General features: G+C 43.2%; 1 protein-coding gene across 1 annotated transcript in view; it reads left to right on the plus strand.

The window, feature by feature from the left end:
* The window catches only part of LOC146859134 (uncharacterized), a 2052335-nt gene that overhangs the window by 729 nt on the left and 2038847 nt on the right, over positions 1–12759 (plus strand). Inside the window, exon 2 of the mRNA XM_085649806.1 lies at positions 1227–1325. Coding sequence (XP_085505932.1) covers positions 1228–1325 — 98 coding nt within the window. The 5' untranslated portion in view covers position 1227. The remainder of the gene's footprint in view (positions 1–1226; positions 1326–12759) is intronic.

The raw sequence follows: 12759 nt of genomic DNA on the forward strand, positions 1-12759 counted from the left end.
ATTCCGCCAGGACTCTAGTTCAGTCCCCTTTCCTATGTTATTTAAAATTCTCTAGTCATGGGGAATACCATTAAACTTGACTTGGGTCGAAACATGATCAACTATACTTGCATTTGGACCAGGGAATACATTGTGTGTACTTACCTGCATAGCGCTATTTATCATTTCTCTCAATGACCACTCCTGTTCTTCCCATTGTCCATGTGTTCTCAATTCATAATCACGCTGAGGACATGTTTTAGTGTATACTGAGTGACTCACTTGTCTTTGGAGCACCGACCACTCTTAGCCCGTCTGCAAATGTTTGAAATGTTATTTTTTTGCGACACATCCAATAAACTACCTTGATGTATAGCTGATTGCTGTTTATGCTATGTATGAGATGACTTAGACATACAATGACCCTCAGTTGTTATGCATACACCAAAAGGGCATGATGTGGATTCTAAATTGATTCTTAGTACCCATCCGAAGTATATGCTTCCCAGATGACCTTCGCTTTCCCACTTATACTATGGTAGGTAGGAGAGATGATAACATACAGACAATGAAGTTACCTCCAGTGGACAACAAAGGCGTTTCAGAACAATCACATCCAGCATATGGTCCATGACTGGTCTTCGCTGTCTCGTCCCCTATGGAAATCCCATTCACAATGATTTAATGTGTCAAACGGAATTGATAAGGGCTTACGTCTAATTCAAGCTACTAAGTAATAGCGCAGTCTTGCCTGATATCCATGCCATTTCGCCAAAACTGCATCTAAATAGAAACCTTATTTACAGAAATAACATAGCAATAAAAGACCACCTGAATGAACAGATCCATCCCTTCCAAACTATAGCAATATGTTCATTTAAAACATAGACATTGACCTATATTCTGAGTATCCAGGCAATATAAGAAGATACAACAAGGTTACCTGAAAGTTGAGGTTTCACCAAGCTCATTTTCTGGTTGGTAAATATCATCAGCAGAACCTCCTGCCATTGATTGTAGTTTGACAAACAATCGTCATCTCTCTAAATCAGTGTGTAGGTGCCTCGACTCTGCTGTGAGGGGAAAAGTATTCTGCAGATGACTTTACCGTTCTGTGTACAAAGGGGGAATTTCAGTTTGAATTGCTGTTCATATAAATTGAATAATTCTACAAACAAGCTGGTTTAATTGAAATGAACATATGTTGCAGAAAATATTTTTTGACGCTTTATCTTCTCAACATTTAGCATGGAAGAACTAATAGAGTGGCTTCAATTGAGAATTACCTCATCTCTCAGACCAAGGGCTGATGACATCAAAGCCTTGTTCAGTGATCCTACTTACAGGTAATCCGCCTGCTTGTAAATCGTATAGCCTGCTTAATAAAGACACAAGTTGCACCAATCCCAGTGTGATCGAAAAATGTAACTAATGCCCTAGGGTTCTAACCATTGTGTTTACATTTGTACATTCATGTAATCAGTCAGTTTTTGTGTGCAAAATGCTAAGAATTCTTCTGGGAATCCATTACTTTGTGGGTTTGAGCATAAAAAATGTAAAAATATAATAACAGATAATGATGTAAAAATAATGTTATGGTGTCATATCTTATATGCTGTTCGTATTTCAATGTAGACCCACACAGGAATACTTATTTCTAAGTTGTATTCTTAAAGAAATCCTTTAAAAAATGTCCATCACTAAGTGATAACAATTGGCACTGAAGGGGCTAAATGAAAATCTAGGAACTGAAATTTCATATTCACAGGGGATACTAACATAGACATCCATAAAAGTAAAACTGTTTGTAATAGTAGTTTATTATTTTCCCAATCTAACAGCAAAGCAACTCAAACATGTATCAGCAGTTATAAGAAATGAAAGCACTGCATACAGTGAAATTTCCAGCACACGGTCCTATTATACAGATCATTATTCTCTCATTACCACATATTTCTAAGCACATCTAGGACTCAAACAGGCCAGATAAAACAGTGACATTGCCTGGCAGTGCAGTTCTCTATGTCTGTTTCCTGAGCCTACTACCTTTCCCCTTTGTGGTGTAGATCACACTTGTTTTGTCAGGTACAATTCAGGTTTTTCACCAGGACTGATAACCTGACTTATGGCTGTAAGAAAGTCATCCTTTTTTCCCTGATCACTCCAATGTTTTGACTGATACTAGTGGTAATGGACTCTGACTGTGCCCTGGACTCTGCTAGGTAGGCCTAGGGTCAGTGCTGTGATTAAGAATGGATATGGTAATTACAGTAGCTGCTGCTCCTGGACCCGAGTGGTGGACGTTTTATAGTGCAGTGCTTTGTGGGACAAGAATATGCCACACTTTGGAGGAATCTGTCACGCTTTTGGTTGGTACCCTGTACCCCATTGGTCAGTGCCCCCTACTTGTCACCCCAGAATGTTGGATACATTTGTGAGAGCTGCATAGCAACTCAGATCTGCTGCCTTGCTGGAACCTTGGTGTGTACCCCAAAGGATTTCACTCTGAAGGACTGGCTCTTCTGCACACTGGGAACTACTGCCCTGAATACTTTGCCTTGCCTCAAAAATGATTAAGGAGTAGACTCCATGAAAGCAACAAGTTAACAGAGCACGCCTGCACCATCTCCCTCAAAAAGGCCAGAGCCTGGAGTGTGTCCTGTGGAATTTTAAGTATTTGGCCATGTGCATTGTGGGAATTGTGGTCCCAAACCTCCAAGGACCATCTCATTGCTTCTAGCCCCTTGGATTTGTGTTCTGGAAACTTTGAACCTTGAAGGGGAATATCAGGAAGAGGTTCCAGATGTTTGGAGAAGTTTGGAGGAATTTTTGGAAAAATCTCCACAAGGAGACCAACTCGTCGTCGAGAGTCAGGGCGTCGACGTCGAACCGCAGCCCGGCCTGGCTTTCAGGCTTGTCCCTCTGAAAGTTCCAGAGCTAAAGACTTCCAGGATTTCACTCATGCCTCACGCTAAGGCAAGCCACCATCATTGAATCGAATTCCATCCTGAAGAGGAGCCTCGGCCGACGATGAGTGAAAATCCACCGGAAAAGTTTATTAGTGCAAAAGGTAAAATGTTTACTGGTACCTCCCGCTTAGTGTATCCGATTAGGGCTCCACCGCAGTTGGCCTCAAACTTTGACATTGTCCCTGTCAAGCGTGACTAGATGTCCCAAGTTGGCGGTATGTGCATTTGAGCAATAGAAGGTGTTTATTCTTTAAAAATTCATATCTACAGTTTCCTATATTGGATTTTTGTGGTTTGGTGTCATTTTAATCATAAAAATATTTCACTTTTGTAAATTTGTTGTGGATTTTTATTGTGTGTTGTGTCTTACTTATTTAATGGTTTGGTGTTTTTAAGTGCTCACACACCTGTCGCCTTGGTTCAGCCTGCCGGCTCCGAGCCAGCTACAAAGGGTTGAGCCAGGGGCTAATGTATTGAGACCTTGACTTGACCTTTTATTGCATTGATGGCCTTATTGCTAGTGATTGGTGCACACTTACCCTTACCAATAATCCACCTTCCAACATTGCCCAGGTGTCAGTCAGGTTATTGGTTGTTGCAATTGAGACACAGAATTAAGGATACAAACATAGTCCATTCCACTCTACCCATTGAGAATCTAAGCTCTATAGCCCTAGAATGTCCCTATCGCCATATGCACCTTTTCACATCTCAGGGCTCTTCTGCCTCCCTCTATAAAGTTCTCCCATTTATTCAAGGCGGTCTTACATCTGGCGGATCTGTCAGTTTTATTAACTTTGCTGTACGGGCTGCTACGTCTGCCGCCAACTTCTCATCTCACCTGGTCACTTTCATCTATGTCTCCTCAGTGACTACCTATTCACTTGTGTCCCTAATCCAGCTATCTATTTGAAGTGTCTGTGGTTTTAACTATTGTATTGCTAATGCCATTCTAGCTAGAATTGCACTCAACACAGCAAACCTACGCCTTGGTTTGCCTTTCTTACTCCCGTGGGAAAGCCCCAACTAGCATTGCTACAGAGTCACCCCTGCACACCTGGAACCCATGATCTGATGAGTTTTGTGGCCATCTCAGATGAAAATAGCTTGCTCTGCAGTCAATCCAACATCATCTGAATGAGGCAGTGAAATGGTTTACTTGGATAGATTTTACTTAGCTTCGATGGTGTGCAATAAGACCTATTGAGATAATAGCATTGAACTACTTTTTAATAGGGCATTACTACATAGCCACATGAAATCACTCCATTCTCTGTCTGCAATGCTCTCAGACAGTTCTGTGTCCCATATGTGTTTGGAAGCATAAAAGTGAAGGTAGCATGAACTAGAAACTGTCTTTTAGGATCCAATGGCCCACACTCAGATGGTTTATCTTTTTCTAATATCAACAATATGCTTGGGGCTAAAGATAGGGAGCTTTAATCATTTACTATTGCTCTGTGGTAAAGGACAAAGAAACTGTGAAGTATTTGCCAGCCAGAATGGAAAACGTCTCAAGTGTCATTTTGAACAGATATTCATGAAAAACAGCCCTTTAAGTTGACAAATATGTCTATTTTGCATGATAGTAATTTTACATCTATGAAAGTCAGACAATAGGCTTACATATGGGTAACAGATTTAAAACATTGTGCCCCTGTCAGTGAAGAAGAAATTCATGTTTAAGTTAAGCTGTCCTTTGAAAGCATATAAGACTAGTTGGTCACTTTTTAAGAAGCTTTATGTTTGAAAAAATGAGAAGGGAAAATCAGAACTGCATGCACTGTGTAAGACAGGATAATTACTACCATTTATCTACAGTTTTCCATGGATGTGAAAATAATGGTAGCTGTTATCTAACCTGTTGATTGAGATAGACACCAGAATTCTCAGCAAGGCATCACTAGAACGAAAGAAAGACAACAGTCTCTTGCCCCTTCCTAGCATACCAAGAAGTTTAAATCCCAAGATGGAAACGAGTAGAAACAGACCACCAAGGTAAATAAACAAAGGGATATGTTGGTAAGTGTCAGTTAAAACTGGAACCAATAAACACAAGCGCATAGACATTAAACAATCTAGTGCACAAATTCATGAATCTTAAAATGTAATTCAATTCAGGACAGACAATCGTCAGTCTAGGATTGAGAAGATGAAAACGTCCTCAATAACGCAACAAAATAGGTCTAGATTTTATCCCACCTGCTAAAGCTGGCCAAGATACAAATTTCCGAAGAGGAACATTATTTACAAATAATACACATTTTTTCAATCTCAGGGTCCAAGACGGGTAATTTGATTGATTTTTTTAACAAAATTGCTTTCAAAGATATGCAATTTTAAGGTTTTAGGAAGTATACCACCCAAAAGCATAAAGCGCCACTCGAAGTCATCTGGTTGTTCTAAACCAGGAGAAAGTCAGTAGTTCAAGCCAACTGTGATTGAGTGTGGACCATATACAGGGACCAGGTTAGTCCAGCTGAAAAAGTTGCCTTCTCAAACTTCAACACAAAAAGTCCAGAACTTCAAGATTTTTCCTTTTCTTGTAAAGGAGTGCGCTCTGATGCTAGCCAAGGTTCCAAGACCTGGAGAGGTACCTCCTGAGGATCAGAGATTCACTGTGTCAGAGGCTAGTACGGCTAAGGCAGGTCCAGTTGCAAGTCCAGGCAGGTCCTGTTGGAGCAGGTCAGCTGGTCAGTTGCAGGGAGGCCTTTGGAGCTTGTTGAATCCATGTAGTTCAGAACAGGATGTCAGCCAACTGCCCCTTAGAGACACTCAGGTAGACTGGGATGAAGGCAGCAGGCCCAGTTTTCCTTCGCAGAGAGCATGGCAGGCCTGGAGCAGCAGGGCAGTCCTCTGTGGAACAAGGCACGCCTCAAACAGCAGGGCAGTCCTCTGGAAAACAAAACCTGCCTTAAGCAGAAAACAGTCCACTGAGGAGCAAGGCAAGCCTCATGCAGCAGAGCAGCCCTCTGGGAATAAAGGCAGGCCTCACGCAGCAGAGCCGTTCTCTGGGGATCAAGGCTGTCCTTCTTCAGTAATGTCCGCAGGTCCGGGATTGTACTGAAGAGTGGCTTAGGATGTCCAATATTTATTTCTGGTGCCATCCTTTGAAGTGGGGGAATTTTCCGTGCTCCCCCACATCTAGTTCTGAAAAGTTCCTCCCTTCCCTTGCCAAGGCTCCGAGGAGTCTAGGGCAACAAAAGAATTGTGTTAGGTTTCTTTGTGTGTGCAAGTGGCAGTCCTTATTGCAGTGTAAGTAGGGCAGGAAACAGCTCTGCCCCCACCCATCTTGTCAGGATGGCCCATCTTGCCCACACTTAATCTCTATTGTGTCACTGTCTGGAAGGAATACACAAAGCTTAACAGCAGGGTCATGTGACCCATGACACTGGCAGCAGACACCAAAGGGTGTGGGGACAATAAAATGGCAACTTTCTACAAGTGGCATGTTCCAAGTTGTGAGTTAAAGTCTGAATTTATTGTTAAACATAATTTTAAATTGTTCATTTGAGACCAAACATAACATTTCTACCTGTTCCCAATCGAAATGAGCTCTTATTAAATGGAATAGGCTAACCCAATGTTATCCTATGGGAAAGGTAGGCCTTGCAATAGTGAAAAAACGATTTAGGCGTTTTTCACTTCCAGTGCATGTAAAACTTAGAAACATACTAATAGCATTTCATTTACAGGCCCTGGGTACATGTAGTACCACTTTATTAGTAAATTAAATGTGTCAATAGGGTGTAATATAACAAAAGAGAGAGAAAGGGATTTCACAACTAAGTTGTAAGGGGTACTCCCAGTCCCCTGAGGTATACAAAATAAACAAAGAAGGGGGTATCCTTAAATGAGAGCAGGTAAAAACCTTCTGTCTGTTAGAGAGTTCTCAGAGAAGTAAAAAGAGAAATTATTTCTTTTTTATGAAACCCCTCACTCACCAACCTAGTTGGTGACGTGCTTCATCATCGGGGTCCACCCGAGCAGCCGAATACCACCCGGGTGTGCTTCGACGCCTGATTACAGCGGAGCAGGTTTGTTATTATGTCAGTACGTGTAAGTGACGTGTGTGAGTGAGTGAAATAAAGTTAAAAGTAATCCTACTGTACTCCCTAACAAATTTAATATGGAGCAGCAGGGTCACGGTTAAAAAAGTGGTGAGGTGTAATACTAATGTAGGTTTGATTTGACCTAAAGTATTATCCAAATATTGATGGTCTACATGTTTCAACCTTTGAGTGTAGTCACAGGTTTTCGTAAGGACTCTATCGACACACCGGGCGGTCTACACACACTAAGGTGCATCCAACCCTGGGGCGTGTGTGTGCCACCTGCATATACTTGCGAAGGTGGTAAAAAGGGTTCAGGGAGTCCTCTGCGTACAGATGAACTCGCGATTCTTACTCGAATCGTATCATGGGCTCATAAGGGAGGCAGACGGTGCTGCGTTACTCAGCTCACCGACTGCCTGCCACAAACCTGCGGTGCTTCCCCCAGGCGCCCTCACTCACACACGTCACTTACACGTACTGACATAATAACAAACCTGCTCCGCTGTAATCAGGCGTCGAAGCACACCCGGGTGGTATTCGGCTGCTCGGGTGGACCCCGATGATGAAGCACGTCACCAACTAGGTTGGTGAGTGAGGGGTTTCATAAAAAAGAAATAATTTCCCTTTTTACTTCTCTGAGAACTCTCTAACAGACAGAAGGTTTTTACCTTCTCTCATTTAAGGATATCCCCTTCTTTGTTTATTTTCAATAGGGTGTAAGCCAAGTGTACCATGTTCTATGGAGCAAGAACAAGCTCTTTAGCACTGGTTAGCAGTGGTAATATGCACAGACACAAAGTCCAAAAAGCCCAAAAAATTGACTCAGAAAAAAGGAGGGGTGAAGGCAAAATGTTTAGAGGGTGACCCTGCAGAGAGGACCAAGTCCAACACCTGTATATCATTGTAAAGTCTTCATAATGTGGTCACATAAACATTGTTGTACTTGGTGAGATGGTAGTTCATTGATTCCATGGGGAAATGTTTTTTATCCATTTTCACTAATTTAATAGGCTTCCTAATGCATATATTATTGATGGCATCTATATATATTATGAAGAGTTCGCATTGCTGCCTGGAAGGCCCACTCTCTAATTAATTAAGTATACAAAAAGCAATAGATGAAAATCTTGAATCAATCTCAACCACTGCTAAGTAGTCTGGGCCGCATCACAATCCATCATTATTTTGCACACCAGGTCACCTCAGTTTTACCAGTGGTTAAGATTAATTCAAGCATTCCACCCATCACATGTGCAATACTTCAGTGTGTTGTCCTTAGTGTGATGGGTTTGCCCAGATGTGGGTCCCATGCACACTGTGCCACTGGAACAAGGTTATACCTGGCTGACAAGCTTTAATAAGAGCAAAACTGATAATGGGTTGCTTGTGAATCCATTCAGGGTGCACCTTGCCTTTCATTTCGGACTAGACTGTTCCCATTGGAGCCGGGTCACGAGTGAATTACACATGGCTGGGTCCAAATTGAGGTGGCATGGTGTGCACAATAACGATGGATTGGGATGCAGCTGAGATTACTTCAAGCATTCCATCCATCACTTTTTGAATACTTGAGCACTCTTTAATTAGGGCTGCTGGTGCTCTGGTTTTGGGGTGCAGAGGCTAGGAGCTGCGAGTCCTCCACTGGATGTTATTTCATATCACTAGAGCTTGCATGATCACCCCATGTCTCTTCTTCAGATGATGGTAGGCTGTTGAGAAATGTTGCTTAAGCATCTGTTCTCTAGTCCTTATGCTATTCATGAGTGTTCACTTGGTGCTTGTGCTGGGTTTCAGGAGTAAAGATATAGAAAATAGAGAATCCTTCTGAGGTTCGTTTCAGAGGATGCGTTAGAGTGGTCCAAGCAGCTGGGTGTGTGACGTCATTTAGCTGCGGGGGCGGCATAGACCCTGCTGATCTCCTTCACTTCCTTATTTTACCACCACCAGTATCAGATCAAATGTGGCGAATATGTGGTATTTCCTTTGAATTAAAATGCCATTGTTGAACTTTGGAAGGAATTAACTAGTATTTCTGTGTTACAACCCCTAGCCTGAAAGTGTAACGTTTGAGGATGAGACTATAGCCCAGTTTAATGAAGTAGACTTACACTAATGTAGGGCATTAACCTCCTCTAGACATTTCCAATATTAGACCAACATAATCCAGCTAGGACCCAGGCCATCGTAACAGCGTTACAGGCCCTGGAGCAAAGCTTTGCAATAGGCCCTGCCTACATAACCACTCACAGGAATAACAATGTTTAACAGAAAATTAGTGTTAAATTCTGGTCTGCATGGGCCGCTATGCTCGTGGGGCCCAGCATGCCCATGCATTAATACAGCAATGCTGGCGCCTCTGGGCTGGTGTGGCAGAGGTATCAGCTCCACAATGTGGCTGGTACTTTAGTGTAATTTCCTCACCAATGCCACCTCTATCATGGTGTGTGAAATAAGTGTACAAGGCTAACATTCTAGACTGACTACATGCAACCAGTCAGTAAGGCCACTAACTGCAGCCAATGCACTGACTAAAATGACTGTAACCACTACCTTGTCAGCAACCTTTCTTCTGTTATCAATGATAGTATCTTATCGCTGTAATAATTCCAATGTTTGTTATCACTAGTGTTGTGCACTAATCGCAACCACACTTGCATCCATTACTTAATTAAACGCCACTATCTACTCACTCTTTGGTGGTAACATGGTTTTGGGTCTCCCATAAGTTGTGTAAAGTGACAAATAATCTACCTTCCTCCCACACAGCAATACTTTTAATGCACCAGATTGATGCTGTCATTCGATTTTCACATTGTACTTCACTTTTCAACCCCAGTTGATAATTTATTTTGGCATCATAAAATTCTTGTTGCATCAATGTGCAGATCCTGTTGCATGAAGAAAAGCAGTGGTTTGGCACTTCTGAAAATACATACGCAATCCTCTGGCCTGTTGGTCTAATTGCCAGTGCTCCATTTTGTAGTGATGCTACTTAATTCCACACATCTGCAGTGTCTCCCATGGTATCCTTTCTGATCTATAGTCAGGTTTTCATGTGTAGCAGGCCCTAAAGGGAACAAGGAAAATTAGCACTTTTCCCATTGTTTGGGCTCTGAAGGACCTCTCAAATCCCTGGGGCATGCTGTCAAATCACCTTGTGGACTGAGGTCAGCTACGTCACTTGCACTTGTAAGAACTAGCTTAATTTTGACTATCCCATCCCTTTGCGATAGTATAGCCTAGTGGCAAGTTTTCCGTCCATGCGACAGCCGGATGGTGCATTGTGTTTTTTATTTATGTACATGATCTTCTCTCATTGGGTCCGCAAGGGATCTCTCTCATACTATTTAATGCTCCTGTGCACCAAGAATTGTGCCCTTTTTTGACATGCAGTTCTACTTTTTTTCTGTAGAAGTATGTGCATATTATCTCTTGCACTACTTTCTTGGTATTCACAAGTTGATGTCACAAACCTGATCATGTTTCAACAACCAAAAAGCTGAGCTAGTCTATGTTGCTGCCAGCCTTTATTTGCCCAGTATAAATTTATTTTTTGACTTATCCAAGATTCATGGCTCGACTTCGACTCGTACCCAGTTCTCTCAGGCCAAAAGTCTGGGTCTCATTTTGATTAGTAAGTACACATAAAATCGTGGGTCAATCATCTGGTAAATTTGAAATTTCATACCTCGAGGAAGGCCATTCTCCTTCTTTGACTCGCCAGTCATTCACAATATAGGCCTTGCTCTAATTCTCTTGTCCCATAACTACAACATGTTGACGGTTGAGTACCCCTGTCCTGAGCAGCAATAATGTCTGGATCCCTGGTGCTGATTTTTGATCATGCATATGCGCCATGGCATAAACCTGTCTCATGGATTGCAGTTTTGTTGGACCGGCAGGGGCACCAAAAGTGCTACCCTCATAGTGGTGAAAAGCTACTGCATTTGCCAGTATTTAAGCAGCACAAGCTCGTTGATTGGCATCATACTGTGTAGTGATCAGTAAAAGTGAACAGACCATTTGTACTTGTGTCACTGGACTGAAGTCTATAGACTCATTCATATTAAGTTCTGCTGCTGTGCGCTTCATTCATTCTTGGTCTACATCAAGTTAGTATGTAGCGCTGTGCAGCTTGTATGTGTTATATGCAAGTGCTGAATGTATGTGTGCCTGTGAATTATACAATACATGGAAGATTCTGTGTTCCATTTTGGGAGACCCAGGGCTGACTGGAGGAGCATGAAGAGACAGAGGAATCCCTCCAGACAGATTTGTGGATTACTTCATTCTTGTGAGCTGGGTGGGACACACATCAGAGGAAGAAGAGCTTGGCTCTTCAGTACTCTTCAAAGGGTGCTCTTTGTTTTGGGGAAAGGTCACTGGAAAGAGACCTAGACACATTTCAGGAGGGAGTTGGGGCTAATAATAGAGTCAAAGAGTTGGTCTGGAGCCCTGGGGTAACATATTGATACACATATCACTGTGCCTGACATTCTGGTGTGGATCTCTAGTCACTCCCATGGCCTGTGTTGTAGGGCTATCAGGTTTGGAATCGCACCTGCTGTGATGGACTGCTCTCTGGAGGAATGGGAGGGCAGTTGAGGGGGGACTTCAAAAGGAAGCAGACCCCACAACACACACTTCAAAGAATCACACCTAAATCACATTTGGTGTCTGTAAATGGACTATGAGAAGGGGATCTCAAGGCCCCCAAAATTGTCAACTGTCAAGCAGCCAGTAGTTCTGTATGCAGAGAAGCTCTGCAAGATTTCTGCCTGTGGCCTGGACTGGGGGTTGAGGTCTGCCACTCTCCCAGCTCGGTGATGGGACATCATTCAGGGAAAAATCCAAGACCATCTGCTCCTGGAGCCTAGTGCACCAGTGCCTGCCTGCTTGCCAAGACAGTGAGCCCTGTGAGAAATAGGAGAACACTGGTGAGAGCGAGGTACAGTGTGGGATCCTGGCAGGTGGATCCCTGCAGCGAGGTGTGAGGAGAGAGCTGCTGCACTGATTGGGTTGTTGCTATGTGCAGCTTCAAGTCAACAACCCCATATGCCAGAGGGGTCACCTTGTAGTAGCTGTGGTCAGCATCACAGCAAGTCGGCGAACCCATGTGTCAGGTTGGGCCACCATGAAGTATGCTGTCATTCCGATTGGGTCATAGCTCTGTGCGAATGATATTCTGCAGTGAAAGTTACCGCAGTGCCGTTCGTGTTGTTGCCCCTGTGCGGATTAAGGTCAGTGACCCCATATGTCGGGGGTGGGGGCTCTGAAAAGGACTAGTACTGTTACTCAGCTCAAGTTGTTGTCACAAGGAAAGGCCTCTGTGGTGATCTGTGCAGGCACCTTATCCTGACTGAGGATCAAACTGGAGTAGACTACAATACCTCATCTAGGGGAAGTACCAGTGGAATTTACCGCTTACCAGAGAAAGCACAGAGGTCTCCCAGCCACTGCCTCTGCCTCTGCAGAGCCTGCTAGTGTTACTCACTCCAGGCAGCTGCTGCATCCTCCACACCCACATGCAAGGCGCTCTTGGAGAATACAGTTGTGCAAGCCCTGCTGGTGAGGATAAGACTGATCAAAGGAAAGAAGGCCCCGGGGGAACATGTTTTCCAGATAACGCTTTCGTGCTGGACTTATCTAAAAGAGTCTTCGTGGGACTGCTGAATCTCAGACTGCTAGTGCGGGGTCTTAATATGAATGTCCCCTATAGTGAATGGGGAATAACCACGGTCTCTAGTGAAATGCAA

The sequence above is a fragment of the Triturus cristatus genome, chromosome 3_2, assembly GCF_964204655.1.
Source record: "Triturus cristatus chromosome 3_2, aTriCri1.1, whole genome shotgun sequence".
NCBI lineage: Eukaryota > Metazoa > Chordata > Amphibia > Caudata > Salamandridae > Triturus > Triturus cristatus.